Source organism: Ursus maritimus, unplaced genomic scaffold (assembly GCF_017311325.1).
Source record: "Ursus maritimus isolate PB19 unplaced genomic scaffold, ASM1731132v1 scaffold_7, whole genome shotgun sequence".
Classification (NCBI taxonomy): domain Eukaryota; kingdom Metazoa; phylum Chordata; class Mammalia; order Carnivora; family Ursidae; genus Ursus; species Ursus maritimus.
In genome coordinates this window covers 8,210,024-8,223,385 of record NW_024426885.1, presented here as the reverse complement: position 1 = coordinate 8,223,385, position 13,362 = coordinate 8,210,024, and the positions used below count along the sequence as shown (strand labels likewise).

At 46.8% G+C, this 13,362-nt stretch overlaps 1 protein-coding gene across 2 annotated transcripts in view; it reads right to left on the bottom strand.

The window, feature by feature from the left end:
• CPXM2 (carboxypeptidase X, M14 family member 2) overlaps positions 1 to 13,362 on the bottom strand; it is a 130,573-nt gene that overhangs the window by 70,216 nt on the left and 46,995 nt on the right. For both annotated transcript variants that reach the window (XM_040624398.1, XM_008685440.2), the window contains exon 4: positions 7,981 to 8,120. In XM_040624398.1, coding sequence (XP_040480332.1) covers positions 7,981 to 8,120 — 140 coding nt within the window. The remainder of the gene's footprint in view (positions 1 to 7,980; positions 8,121 to 13,362) is intronic.

The window sequence follows — 13,362 nt, the reverse complement described above, 5'->3', positions numbered from 1 at the left end:
TGAGAGAGGCAGTCGTCACCTCTCCCTACAGACCAGGAAACAGGCTGGGAAGGGCTGGGAGCCCACCTGGACCACCGACCCACTCCGGGCTGGTGGCGGCTGCCCCCAGGTTCAGGACTCGAAGACCACACAGAAGGAGCGAGGGCCATCAGAAAGCAGAGAGGACGTGGTCCGAGGGCCCTAAGAGGGCTGGCTGGGGAGAAGAAAGAGGGGTTGGGGCAGGGGCTGGCACGTGAGCAGGACCTTCTACAAAAGACCAGAAGAAATACCAAGAAATCAGCAGCCACCGGGCACTCACTGCGTGCCAAGGACTATCTTAACTGCCTGCTGTGTATTAACTCATTCAGTCCCCTCAGCCACCTCACGGGGCAGGTACTATTGTCATCATTTTATAGATAAAGAAACTGAGGCACAGAAAGGCTCAGAAACATAGGCAGGGCCATGCCAACTAGGAAGTCTGGAATCCCCGTCTCACCCTGGAATCTGTGCTCCTGGCCGCCCTCCCACACCACCTGAGGACCTGGTCATCGGAAAAGGAAGGACAGCGAAGACATGCGAGAGCTGCATCCCCAGAGGGTGTGAAAAGTTCCTTCTCAGTGGTCTGCACATGCAAGAGCCCCCATACTTGGGGTGCATTCTGGGCAGCCTCTGGATAGGAGAGAGTCGGGACCTGATCTGAACAGTTTTGAATGATGCAGCAGGAGCGGCGGTCACTGAGGCTTTCCCTCTGGAGGGCACTATGTAGCACTGGGGGTTTAGTGGCAAATAAGAGTTAGGTCCTACCTGCTGCCTGGGAGTGATATTAGGACAAGTACCAACAATAAATAGATCATCAAATAAAGCCAAGGGAGGACACAGAGCGATTAAGAGTGGGTTTCAAAAGAATGGTCAGAAAAAAGCCTCTGAATGCAAGAGGGTGGAGCTTTAGCCAGAATGGCAAGTGCAAAGGCCCTGAGGCAGGAGTGTGCTTGCTTTATCTATGGAACAAAGAGGAGGCTCCTGCTAGGGGTGCAGGGAGCAAAGGGAATGAGTCAGACAGATAGCGGGGCAATCCACGAAGTCTATGTGGGTCCAGGGGTGGAAGCATGAAGTGAGCCAAGCAGGGGAGGGGTCCCACTGCAGGCAGGGCTCCCTCCACCAGGAAACAGATGAGAGAAAAGATGGGGTGTACCCAGCAACCTTCTGGAGGGTTTCCTGGGGAGTCACAGCTAGGGAACGAAGACCCTTGAATAAAGCAAGGTAGAAGTTCCATCCCCGGGAAGGAGCTCTGGAGTTGTTTCCATTTCAAGGATTTTACCTTCTGAGAGCCTCCCTCTCAGTCGCTGGCACCCAGGAAACCACGAACGAGCCATGCGGGCATTAGTGAGAGTTTTACTAAATTTCAAACTCTCCCTGCATTGGGGAAACACACCGTGAAGAAATGGTTGCATGCCTGGCCTTCTGCTTGAACTTGCAGAGGTTTGCATGAAAACCCCTGCATTTCGTGCCAAAGTCAGCAATTCAAAACTGTCAGTTTTCAAAGAAGTTAGAAAGGAGTTTGGAAGCTTCTGTCTTCCCAGCCCCCCACAGGTGGCAAACATCTCGTGTCGCAGTAAGTGAGGAGACACAGCACCAGGCGTTCCGAACACACACACACACACACACACACACACACACACACACACTCAACAGGAGGTGAGTGGTGATGTGCCAGCCAGCCTCCCTTCCAGCTCTGCTCCAGGCACTGCTGGGCGTCCCTCCGAGCTCCCGGCCCCAGCCCCGGCACCCCTGCCCTCTGCGCCCTGGTGGGCAGCCGCTGCGCCTTCTGGGAGGCGGGGGTGGGGGGGATGAGAAAGCCATGAAGGCAGAAAACACCAGATGAGCTGAAGAGAAAGGGAGGCCTGGGTGAACACTTCCCATTGGGGAGCCAGAGGTCCAGTCACTGGGTGGAACCCCGGGCCAGGCAGGTGCCGGGAAGGTCCCCTCTCCAGCCCCATCTCTGGATGAACACCGTCCAGTGGCGTCTCTGTTCGCCTCTGTCTCTTCTCCCCTGTGTTTCCCTCCTTCCCAGACTCCACCGTCTCTTCAGGCGCCCCCTCCTCACCTCTCCTGAGCTGGGGTCCCGCGTGTCCTGCAGACGCTCCCAACAGGGACAGCACGGAGCGCCAACCCTGCAGCCTCAAGAGTTCCAGACGTCCGCTCCTCTCTGACCCTCCGCTCACACGCCCCCCAGCCCCCAGCCCATCACCTCTACTGACCCTGTAGAGTCTTCAGATGACCCCTGTCCTCCCAGCCAAGGCTGTGTCACTTTTAAAGCCTCGTCATCCCCAATGGCTCCTTGAACTTGCCCTTCACTTCCAGGAAATCAGGCCTCTGCCTTTGCTTCAGCCCTGGAGCAGAACCTCACATCCTTCCTTCGAAAGGTGCTCTGTGCCCTACCAGCTCCCAAAATGCCCTTGTCCCTGAACCTCCTCCAGGGAAACAGCCACCAACTCTACCGCCCCCTAGTGGAGAAAGTGCCCCCAGTGCCAAGTGGGACCATTACAATTCGATGAGCTCCGGACACCAGCGGAGCACTCCCTGTCCTCTTGCTAGAAGCTTCCAACCTCTAAACCAGCCACACCCACTGTCTGCAGAGGACCCCGCCTCCTGCTCCAGTAAGAATGTAAGACCAACCCTCTGCTGCGAGGGCTGTGAATCCACCTCAGGGTTTCTCCCCGACCTTCAGTATCTCAAGGGACAAGGAGACCCTCTTCCTTTCCAGGGTGAGCTCCCCCACCAGCGTCAGTCCCACTCCTCCCAGCCACCCCGAGCCCCTCGGCGATGCGCCCCATCGGCCACCAGCCCCTGCTGTAAATACAGATGTCTCCAGCGCAGAAGGGGGAGTCAAGCCTCTCCCTGGGGCACCTCATCTCCTTTCTTTCACCATCAGAACTGGGCACCGGGAGGCGCACCCTCAGAACCTTTCCTACAGCCTTCCACGGACAAATATAAAGCCAGCTCTGCCATCCCCCTGTCCTCGGTCACAAGCCTGGCTCACCGCCGGGGCCCGGCTTTTCTGGCTCTACTGAGCCTGACTGCTTTTTAAAAATTCAGCCAACCAGCCGAAACCTCCCAGTCCTCACCTTACAAACCCATCAGTCAAACTGCTACCTCACTTTAAGGACACATTTATAGACTCTCAAGAGAATGAGAATCGTTTTGTTTATTAAACAATTAAAATTTAAAACATTTGGTTATTTTTAATCGCCTGTATCTTGCCCACGTCGTTATAGCATCTACTCACCTCCAGCAGAATAATTAACTTTTCAATCATCACATTGGTTGTAACTGTAACACCCATATGTCTAATATACTTTCCGAAATTAGGGAAATTAAAGATTGGCTTTTATTAGTATACTAACATTTCACTAAATCGAAGTGCAGTGGAGAAGGATAATTTCTACTGGTGAAAAATATAAATTATTCAATATCATGAAAATAATTCTATTTTGTTACTTTCAAATAGAAAAACTATTAAAACTAGAATTATATAGTTTTTCATCAACTGGATTATGAACTAGTCACAGACCTGGGCTAAACCTTGTGACCTGCCATATGGTCCTTCATGCCTACATCCCAAATCTGTTAACAGCTCTATCCCCATTCCTCATCGGCGGGTACTTTGCAGGTGCTAGTGGGTCTGTGAACATGCTGGATTCTTCCACCAGACTGAAAGCTCCCTGCAGGCAGGCCACTCCTGGCTCCCCCACGTATCCCTAGTGCTTAGTACAGAGTGCTCAATGACAGATGAATGAATCCATAAACACACGAAGAGAATGTCAGAAACAACAAAGATTATGGCTGTTCACTTACAAATACTAACTATGAAAGTCCTATAGATGAAAGGCATTAAATATATATGTACTGTAACCCCAAAATGCTCCCCTATTCTAACAACCAGACAGAAGCCTTTATAAACAGCAATATCCATCTAGCCCCGACCTCAAAGGGCCAGCAACCCCTTGCCCTTCCGTTCCTAAAACATTCCCAGCCAAAATGCAACCCCCTGGGATGAGGGTAGGCTCTGCATGTTTAACTAGAAAAATCAAGCTCTAATTCCTACTCGGCCTTTGCTTGTCTTGGTTTGAATTCCACATTTTTCCTTTACCCAGCAAGATTCAGGAAGCACCATGGGCCTTTGGAGGAGCTGGCAGGGTTGTAAGCGGCACAGAGGGCCCACGGGCTGTTCAGTATGCTTGTTACTGGAGCTACTTGGATGAAGGCTTCCTCCAGGGCTGCTTCACGATGGGCGGAAGGGAGGGCCAGGCAGGCAAAGCTCCCCTCCACCCCCCAGATTGGCACAGGGCAGCCTCGCCTCCTGTATCCTCCAAAGGTTTCTGTGGCTAAAAATAAAGCTTCCAAGCCACTGTTTTAAATAAATCCAAAGAGATGCAGAGGGATGAAACTAACATTTACTGAGCACTTACTATGTGCAGGGTAATTTTAAAACATTGTAACAATTCATTTGACCTCCACCAGATCTTCACCTGATAAGAGAATAGCTATCTTATTTCAGGCAGCAAACTGAGGTTCCAAGAAGGGAAATCTCATAACCCACAAGAGTCAAGAGCCGTGACATGACTCCAAAGGCACTCTGTTGTCCGTGCTGTCGTCCATCGCTAGAAATTGTCACTCCTCAATCTTCCACGGCCCCTCTCCTGTCCCGACTCCCATTGCAAGCTTGTTCTCAGTCACCGACACTCGCAGATTAATGAACTCATTACCATTCCCTGTGAACGAACCTTTGTCAATTTGTTACTTCCTAACAATATTCGTTCATTAAAAAATCATTACTTGAGCATCTAATAGATGCCTGGTACAGGGCGAGGCCACCAGGCATTGCCTCTATCATGAAGGTACTCCCAGACCAGCAGGGAGAAATACAGAAGCCTGTTAACAGGAATATTAAACACGGCACCGTAGATGCCTGTCCTGGGAACAGTGTGGGGCCAAGGTCACGGGGAGAGGGAATGAGGGACACCTGCTGCCTTCATTACTGATAGTATTTGATGGTTGCTATGGCTGACATGTTTTCTGGTCATACTGGGACAGATCCCAATGCTTCCAGCATTATTCATGCCTCTGGGGGAAAAAAGGTTCAGATACCAAAATGTATCCTTGTCCTATTTCTTCTTCAGCTCTTAGTGGAGACAGTCCTATTCCAGGAGGTAAGACAAACTGAAACTCATCAAATTTCTTCCCAACGTCCTTGAAGAACAATGGGACTTGAAATACATTTAGACCAAAAAACCAAAACAAAGCAAAACCCACCTGACTCTTAAAAGCAATTCTATCCCTTGTCTTCCCTTTAAGATGTTCCTGTCCTGGGCTAAGTCAAAGAAAGGTACTGTCCTATCACAATTTCTTGTTTACCCAAAATGTTTTTGTGCTCTAGATGAAATGGAATGTGAGTGTTATTCCTACCCTCCTCTTTCTTTTTTTTTTTTTTTTAAGATTTTATTTTATTTATTTAACACAGAGAGAGACAGCAAGCGAGAGAGGGAACACAAGCAGGGGGAGTGGGAGAGGAAGAAGCAGGCTCATAGTGGAGGAGCCTGATGTGGGGCTCGATCCCATAACGCTGGGATCACGCCCTCAGCCGAAGGCAGACGCTTAACCGCTGTGCCACCCAGGCGCCCCTCCTCTGTCTTTCTACTACAATAACTCGACTACTGGCTCTCTAATGACAGTGGTTAGATGGGTTAATATCCAAGCATTAAGGTAAAATCCCTTCATTCATCCCTATGGATAATCTCAGACCAATCTTTCTGTCCAAGTTTCCATTCCCCTTGAGCAATTCAACATTTTCTTCCCCCAAATTCTTGCCTTTCAGAAACTAAACAGTGAAAACAATTGTCGTGGTAATAAAGCTGATTAGAGCACAAAGTACACCACAGAGCGAAAATCATCATTACGAGCACAGATATAGGCGCTGATGAAAAGCAAAGTGAAAAAAAATGCTCTACACAAAACATCACAAATACATAACCAAATGTTGTCAAAATGCACATTACCCCAGCTCCGGAAATGTATTTGAAGGACATAATTCAAGGGAGGAAAAAAGTATGAAAATGCTTTCTTGGGGCGCCTGGGTGGCACAGCGGTTAAAGCGTCTGCCTTCGGCTCAGGGCGTGATCCCGGCGTTCCGGGTTTGAGCCCCACGTCAGGCTCCTCCTCTATGAGCCTGCTTCTTCCTCTCCCACTCCCCCTGCTTGTGTTCCCTCTCTCACTGGCTGTCTCTATCTCTGTCAAATAAATAAATAAAAAATCTTTAAAAAAAAAAAAAAGAAAATGCTTTCTTGCAAAATGATATGTGATACCAGAAAACTGAGAAGGTGGCCGGCCCACGGCTGAGTAAATTACAGGCTATTAAAAAATGATCATTATGAAGTCTCAGTAACAGCATGAAAAATGCTTTGATACAGTCTTAAGTTAAAATAACATGATTGCATATGTAATAAGATTACAAATATGTCCAAAAAAAACTATGTTTGTCTAAGGACAGTGGAACCATGGGTAATGTTTTTAAATGTTGCTGGATGTTACAATATCGTCTTTACAATAAAAAAGCTCAGAGGAAAACAGATGATGAGTCACTGCCTGACAATTGTCACTATGTAAGAAAGTCCCCTTTATAGTGACAATGACAGGCAGTTAAATGTGGGCACAGATGTCAGGTTCCCTTCCTTTATCCTGGTTTATTTATTAATGTTGACCTTTCCAGGAATTAAAAATTAATCGAATCAACAAATTACAGACAGATTTTACACGACTGCCAAGAGGTAATGAGCAAATGCTGAAATGAAATTCGAGAGTGTGGCACAGACAGAAAGGTGAGGCAGGCAGGGCAGGAGGGGTCTTCGCTAACTGGGCCAGTTTCCTATGTCAGCGTGGAAGGCATCTGTGCGTGCCCTTGGCTTCTCAGTTGTAATCAGATGTTAGAGGAATTGAAAATTCTCACTTAAATTCAGAAAGCACCCAAGGTCCTGTGGTCCCTTCTAGGCCTTGCCTAGCGCCCAGTCTCTGCATGCCTTTTCAGCCATTTTTAAGTGTACTATTCAGTGGCATTCAGTGCATTCACATCTTTGTGCAACCATTGCCTCCATCCAGCTCCAGAACTTTCCATCACCCCAAACTCTGCACCCATTAAACAATAACTCCCCATTCCCCCTCCTCCAGGCCCTGGAGGCCACCAAGGAATCTCACATTGGGATCACACAACGTTTATCCTTTTGTGAGTGGTGTATCCCACTTAGCGTAATGTCCTCAAGGCTCATCCATGGTGTAGCAGGTGTCAAAATGTCCGCCCCTTTTAAGGCTGAATAATATTCCATTGTATGTGTGTACCACAGGATGGAGACTACCTCTCTTAGGATTACTACTGGGTCATCTTGTTACTGACCCAACCCTAGGCCCAAGGTCAATTCTGAGAAATGGGCTCCATCTCGTTCTCAGGCCTCACACTGGCTCACCCTTCACTTCTACTACTTCTCTAGTAGTCCTTCATTTGGGAACCTCTGTCAGCTTCCAGTCCTCAGATTCTAAAGGATTAATACCGTCTACTCCAGAACAGTGGCTTGGACCTGTTACCTATTGCTCACTGCTTGCTCAGAGTTCCCACCTCAGGCTGTGCTCAGTCTACCAGTCAGGGTACCAGTAATTCATCACAGATCCAAGATGGCAGCCACCTGCCTAAACTGCATTGTTTTAATAACACCTTTGTCTACTCAGCCCAACCTGCCATGTGGGTCCTTCTCTCTGTTCTTGTACAGGGGACAATATCATTCAAGAGATGCTCATGTCTACAGCACGCCCAGCATCCTGTCCAGATTCCAATTTTCTTCCCTTCTATTGCTTATCACGAGATACTTCTCTGCATCTTTCCTGTCTCTGTATAAACCCTAGAACATCAGACCCAAGGCATGGAGTCGAGAAAAACACAGGTCCACCCACACTTACAGCCAAAGTGAGTTCCTTCCTTGAGTGATGACACCAGTGAATTTGGTCAGACGTCTAGCATCCACTTCAATCCACTGATGGAGGTCATTCCTTCCTGCACACCACGCCCCATCGTAAAAATCATTTTCATTAATACCTGCCTGGAAAGAAAGAGAAATGTTCTTCAGAAAGACCCAAAATCAATGAATATTTTCATGTGACTTGCAGGGGTTGGGGTGGGGGGTGGGTAGAAGAAAATGAGCAGGGGACAAATAAAAAAAAAAAATCACCATGCCCTGAACACTCCTTATCCTAAATCATAAAATGGAGTGGCTTGTTATTAACGAGTTGGAAATATTTCAATATGATATGTCCTCTTCTTGCCCAGTGTGGAAGATGAAATTTAACGAGCTCCCCTATTACTCATGCAGCCAGCAGGCACAGACCGTCTCCTACATACCAGCCTACACATGCCAGGTGCTGGGGATACAAAGGTGAATCGTTCCCTCCCAGAACCTCACCATCCAGGCAAGAAGAAAGACATGAAAACAGATGAATTAGAAACACAATGGGGCCTGTGTTATTTCTGGAACAGAACAAACTGCTAAGGATAATGGCTAACTTGGTCTGGGGGAGATCTGGTTCGGGGTGCTATGTGAGCTGAGTGTTGAACGGTAAGTTTATCTAGTGAATATTTATTTACTGGTGTTTAAGGCACTTGATGTGTTGAGTTTTGGCTACTATTGCTATCAAAGAGTCTTTTGATCTGAATTTACAAGGTATATGGTGTTTCTGCTCTGGAATTTTCCCTATATTATCACCATTTCAAAAGAGGATTCCCTGACGAAAGAAAGAAAGAAAGAAAGAAAGAAAGAAAGAAAGAAAGAAAGAAAGAAAGAAAGAAAGAAAGAAAGAAAAAGAAAGAACATCTGAACTAAGTGAAGCTTCCTAATTTACTAAGACCCTTTCTACACGAACCCCGTGGCTATTCCCATAGCTATTTCACAAATACAGAATCAGGAAAAAAGTCTAAGTGATATTTGAAAGACAGGCCAGCCCATCTTTCCTCCCTCTGAGCACCTTTCAGCTCAAATTCTAGGGCAGCCTTCCTTCTAATGGGCAACAGTGATGTGAAACTCACAGTCCGGCTAGAGCAGACAAACAACATGGCCAAGGCTTCCGTGAGCAGGGCCCTACCATCTCTGCACCAGCGAACATCAGCCTCATATCAGGACCAAACTATAGTCCGTGCACTCCCACCCCCTCCTGAAACAATCTGGAAAGAGCTTTGAGGGCAAATGTCAGAACACTCACATATCTTGATCTCCTGAAAGCACGACCATCTCAAGGGAAGCTGACTAGAAACACCCATTAGTCAACATTCTCCAGAAACTCAAGCTCTCAATTAACCAGCACCTCAGGGTCTCATGGCGTCCGGGGCATCTGTGATAAGGACCTGGCAGTGCTACAAGGTTCCGCCTTCGAGAACCATCCAAGAAAGGCTAAATTGTGCAAGTGTGTCCTGCTGGGACACACGCATGCTTCGGTGGGTTTTGTTAAAGTGAGGGTGACTCTTTGATACAGGAGCTCTCATTTCCCAAAACTTCCCACCAACAAGGAGACCACTGCCCCCGGCTGGAGGTTTTAATGGTACAGTCCCTGCACTTCTGCACCGAAGGCCGGGTCCTCCCAGTGACAGAGAACCGTCTAGCACGTCAACACTTACAATTCCACCATTTAGCTTCTTCCAAGAAACCGTAATACTGAGTTTTTGCTGGGCTCCTCTTTTTGCATAAACAGCCCACAAGACTGGTGTTTATTTAATTTATTAAAATCAACCTTCACCTTGCCTCTACTATCTGCCAGGTACTGGCCCGGGTAAGAGGAATGGAAAGCTGGAAAACATGTGCAGTCCTGCCCCCTTGGTGCTCAGAACGGGCAGACGGGCTAAAGTCTACGTGCACAGCTCGTGGTTTGGTCTTGGCACCTTGAAACCAAGCACTGCACGAAGTGCTGGTTAAGAGCTTGTGCTCTGAAGTCCTCCTGCCTCGGTGTGAATCCCAGTCCCGCCACTTGCACCCCGTATAAACCCAGGCAATTTGCCTAAACGCTCTGTGCCTCAGTTTCCCCATCTGCCAAAATGGGGACAACACTCATTTCTCCCTTAGAGTACTGACAGGGCTTCCAACAGGCCCCAGCATACTGTGTGTGGGCTAAAAAAAAAAAAAAAAAAAAATGAGCACGTGATAAAAGTTATCAGTATATGTAAAACAATGACTATTTGGCAAATTATGGAAACATGGATGCTTTATGAATTATCCCACATTCTACAAAATTATAAAGTATTACAATACTATTCCAGGCACTAGCTGCCACATTTTCTACAATATTCGGAACAGAGCTACAAAATCTGCAAAAAGAGGAGACTTGTAGTCTAAAGTCCTCAACAAGAATCCACCATGTCGCCCCCCAGGGGAGAGTTGGCGATGTCTGAAGACATTTTTGGCTGTCCCCGCTGGAAGATGTGTGTGCTACTAACGACTGATGGGCAGAGACCAGGGATGCGTGCTGCTAACCATCGTGCAACACACAGGACAGCCCCGACCCAAAAAGAAGGGTTTCAGACAAAATGGCAGCCATGCCAAGATGGAGATTACCTGGTCAATGGCTACGCAGACGAGAACAGAGCTGCCACAGAGCCTGGGATTTTCAGCCTGAGAGAATCACAACGCAGAGGAGCTCCCCCCCACCCCCGCCCCGTGCTATTCGACCGAAAGCCTACTTGACTCAGACTTGGAATTAAACTGGGGGCTCCTGGTTCTGCCAGCCTGGGTATTTTGTTTCTGCTGCTGATCTCAGCTCTTCCTGAGCCACACTAGACATTCGATTAAATGCAGTAAGGTGTCAGGGGACTGGAAGGCCCTTTCCGAAGCTGACTCACAGGGAAGTGACAGCTGCCTCTGCAAAATCAATTACGAATTTATAAAGCAAGCGCCTGGAAGGATTTGGTGAAAGAGGAGGGGCCAGTCCCAGAGGTGTCACCGAAGTCCAGCATGGCGCAATCCGTGACGCCAGGACGACGTCTTGGAGACCAAGAGACAGGTACACTCATCCCGTTCTGTTCAAAAATGCAGGGGAGACTTCACAATGATGGAGAAATTTCTATCAGAAGTTGATGGAATAAAAAGTGGGATTCCTTAGAGTATAAGCTAGTCCTGAAAACAGCACTAAGGTGGAATGATAATTTGTACTACAGGGCTCAATAAATTAAGAATTAATGTAATTTTCTCCAGGCAATTAAGTCATACTCATCATTTCTTTACCTTAAAAAAATGCATCTAACAGACTAAATTTTGCTTAAGCTAAATGTGGAAATTATTAAATCCATGACAGAGAGAAAACCTGATACTATCTATTTTAGATCAAATGGGATTCTTCTGAGGTCCCTGGGTGGCTCAGATGGTTAAAAGACTAACTCTTGATTTCGGCTCAGGTTGTGATCTCGGGGTTGTGAGATCGAGCCCTGAGTCAGGCTCTGCACTGAATGTGAAGCCTGCCTAAGATTCTCTCTCTCTCCCTCTCCCTCTGCCCCTTCCCCCCAATCTCTCTCTCTCTAAAACAAAACAAAAAACAAATGGGAGTTTTCTGTTTCAAGATGATAGAATAAATGTTGATTTCTCTGTGCTCTATTCTCAAAAATTCCCCTCAAAGAAAATAAGATAAAGAAATACAACCTTGATCTCTGACAAAACTAGAAGACATTTATCATCTCCAAAGTATAATATATGAAGACAGAAATCAGATGGAGGCGTCCCGAATGACCCAGCAAGAGAAGGAGATGCGAGCTTACAAGGGGAACACGGGTGAGAAGCAAGTCAGAGCTTCAAAAAGCTCAGAAACTAGACTCCTAGGTAGCTTGAAAGGCAAGGCAGGGCTGAAAACAGGGAACGGATTCAAAATATGTATAAAAAAATAGATTCCCAGGGCGCCTGGGTGGCACAGCGGTTAAGCATCTGCCTTCAGCTCAGGGCGTGATCCCGGCGTTCTGGGATCGAGCCCCACATCAGGCTCCTCCGCTATAAGCCTGCTTCTTCCTCTCCCACTCCCCGTGCTTGTGTTCCCTCTCTCGCTGGCTGTCTCTATCTCTGTCGAATAAATAAATAAAACCTTTAAAAAAAAATAGATTCCCACAGAGCTCTGTCTACAGAGCTCCCCACCCCACAGAAGACCTGAAATTTTTCTCTTAAAAAAAACAAACAATCCTAAAGGCTCTGCATTTGGGGGCTCCAGACACTGGAGGGCAGGGATGACATGACAGATAAACACGGGAACTCAGTCAGTGGGTAGCAGCAGATTGAAGAGTGAGACACCCAGCTCCCCTCCTCCTTCCAGCTCCAGGACACAAGGCAGCCAGGCTTCCAACAAACAGAAATTAAATAAACTAAAAATATAATGGGGAACAGAAGAAAATCTCAAAGAAATTGTGATGACTATCCCTTGAAAAAGTAGCTCTTGCATAAAACAAAAGAAGGATATTCTTAGAAAGGAAAAAGGAACTCTTGCAATGTGAACATTCCAGCAACAATGGGCAATCAAAGAAAAATAAGAGCGGAGAAGGAAGTTACAAAAAAAAAATACTATAAGCGAATAATGTCCCACATCTGTAAGTTTTAAGTCTCCAAAACACTAAGAATCCACTACGATGAATAAGACCCACACCCAGACATATCTCTGTGAAACTTCAAAACATCACACATGGAGAAGATTCTAGAAGATTCCAAAGAGGAAACAAAAAATAAAATACATAAAACCAAGCCAAAGGAACCAGCATAGTACCAGAATTCCTAGTAGCAACATCTGAAGCTCAAAGAACGGAGGGATAATGACTTCAAAATCCTGAAGGAAAAGACTTTTCACCATGAATTTTACACTCGGCCGAACTGTCCATTGCGATGGTAAAATAAAGACGTTTTTGGATTCACAGATTCTCCAAAAATTCCTCACGCACCAATTCCATAAAGCTGTAAAATGAATGCGTTCCGCAAAAATGAGGCAGAACACTAAAAAGAAGATACGAGATCCAAAAATCAAGGGCGCCAACATAGGAGAGAATTTCCAGAATGAGGGAGGAGATAGTCCCAGGAGAACAGCTGTATCAAGACCTGGAAAGCAAGCCATTCACAACACGGCAGGTCAAGGGCTCCTGGAGGAATGTCTTACAGAAACATAAAAAACAACTGTGAGACTAAAAATCATTGAACAGGTTTGACCTTATAGAAAATCGTATTAAAGGGTATTTTACAGACCCCGACCTATTACAGGGCATGGGAATTTTTTTAAAAAAAATATAAGCAGCTTTAGGAAAACAAAAAGTTGTCAAGAAAGGATATACAGTGTGTCTCT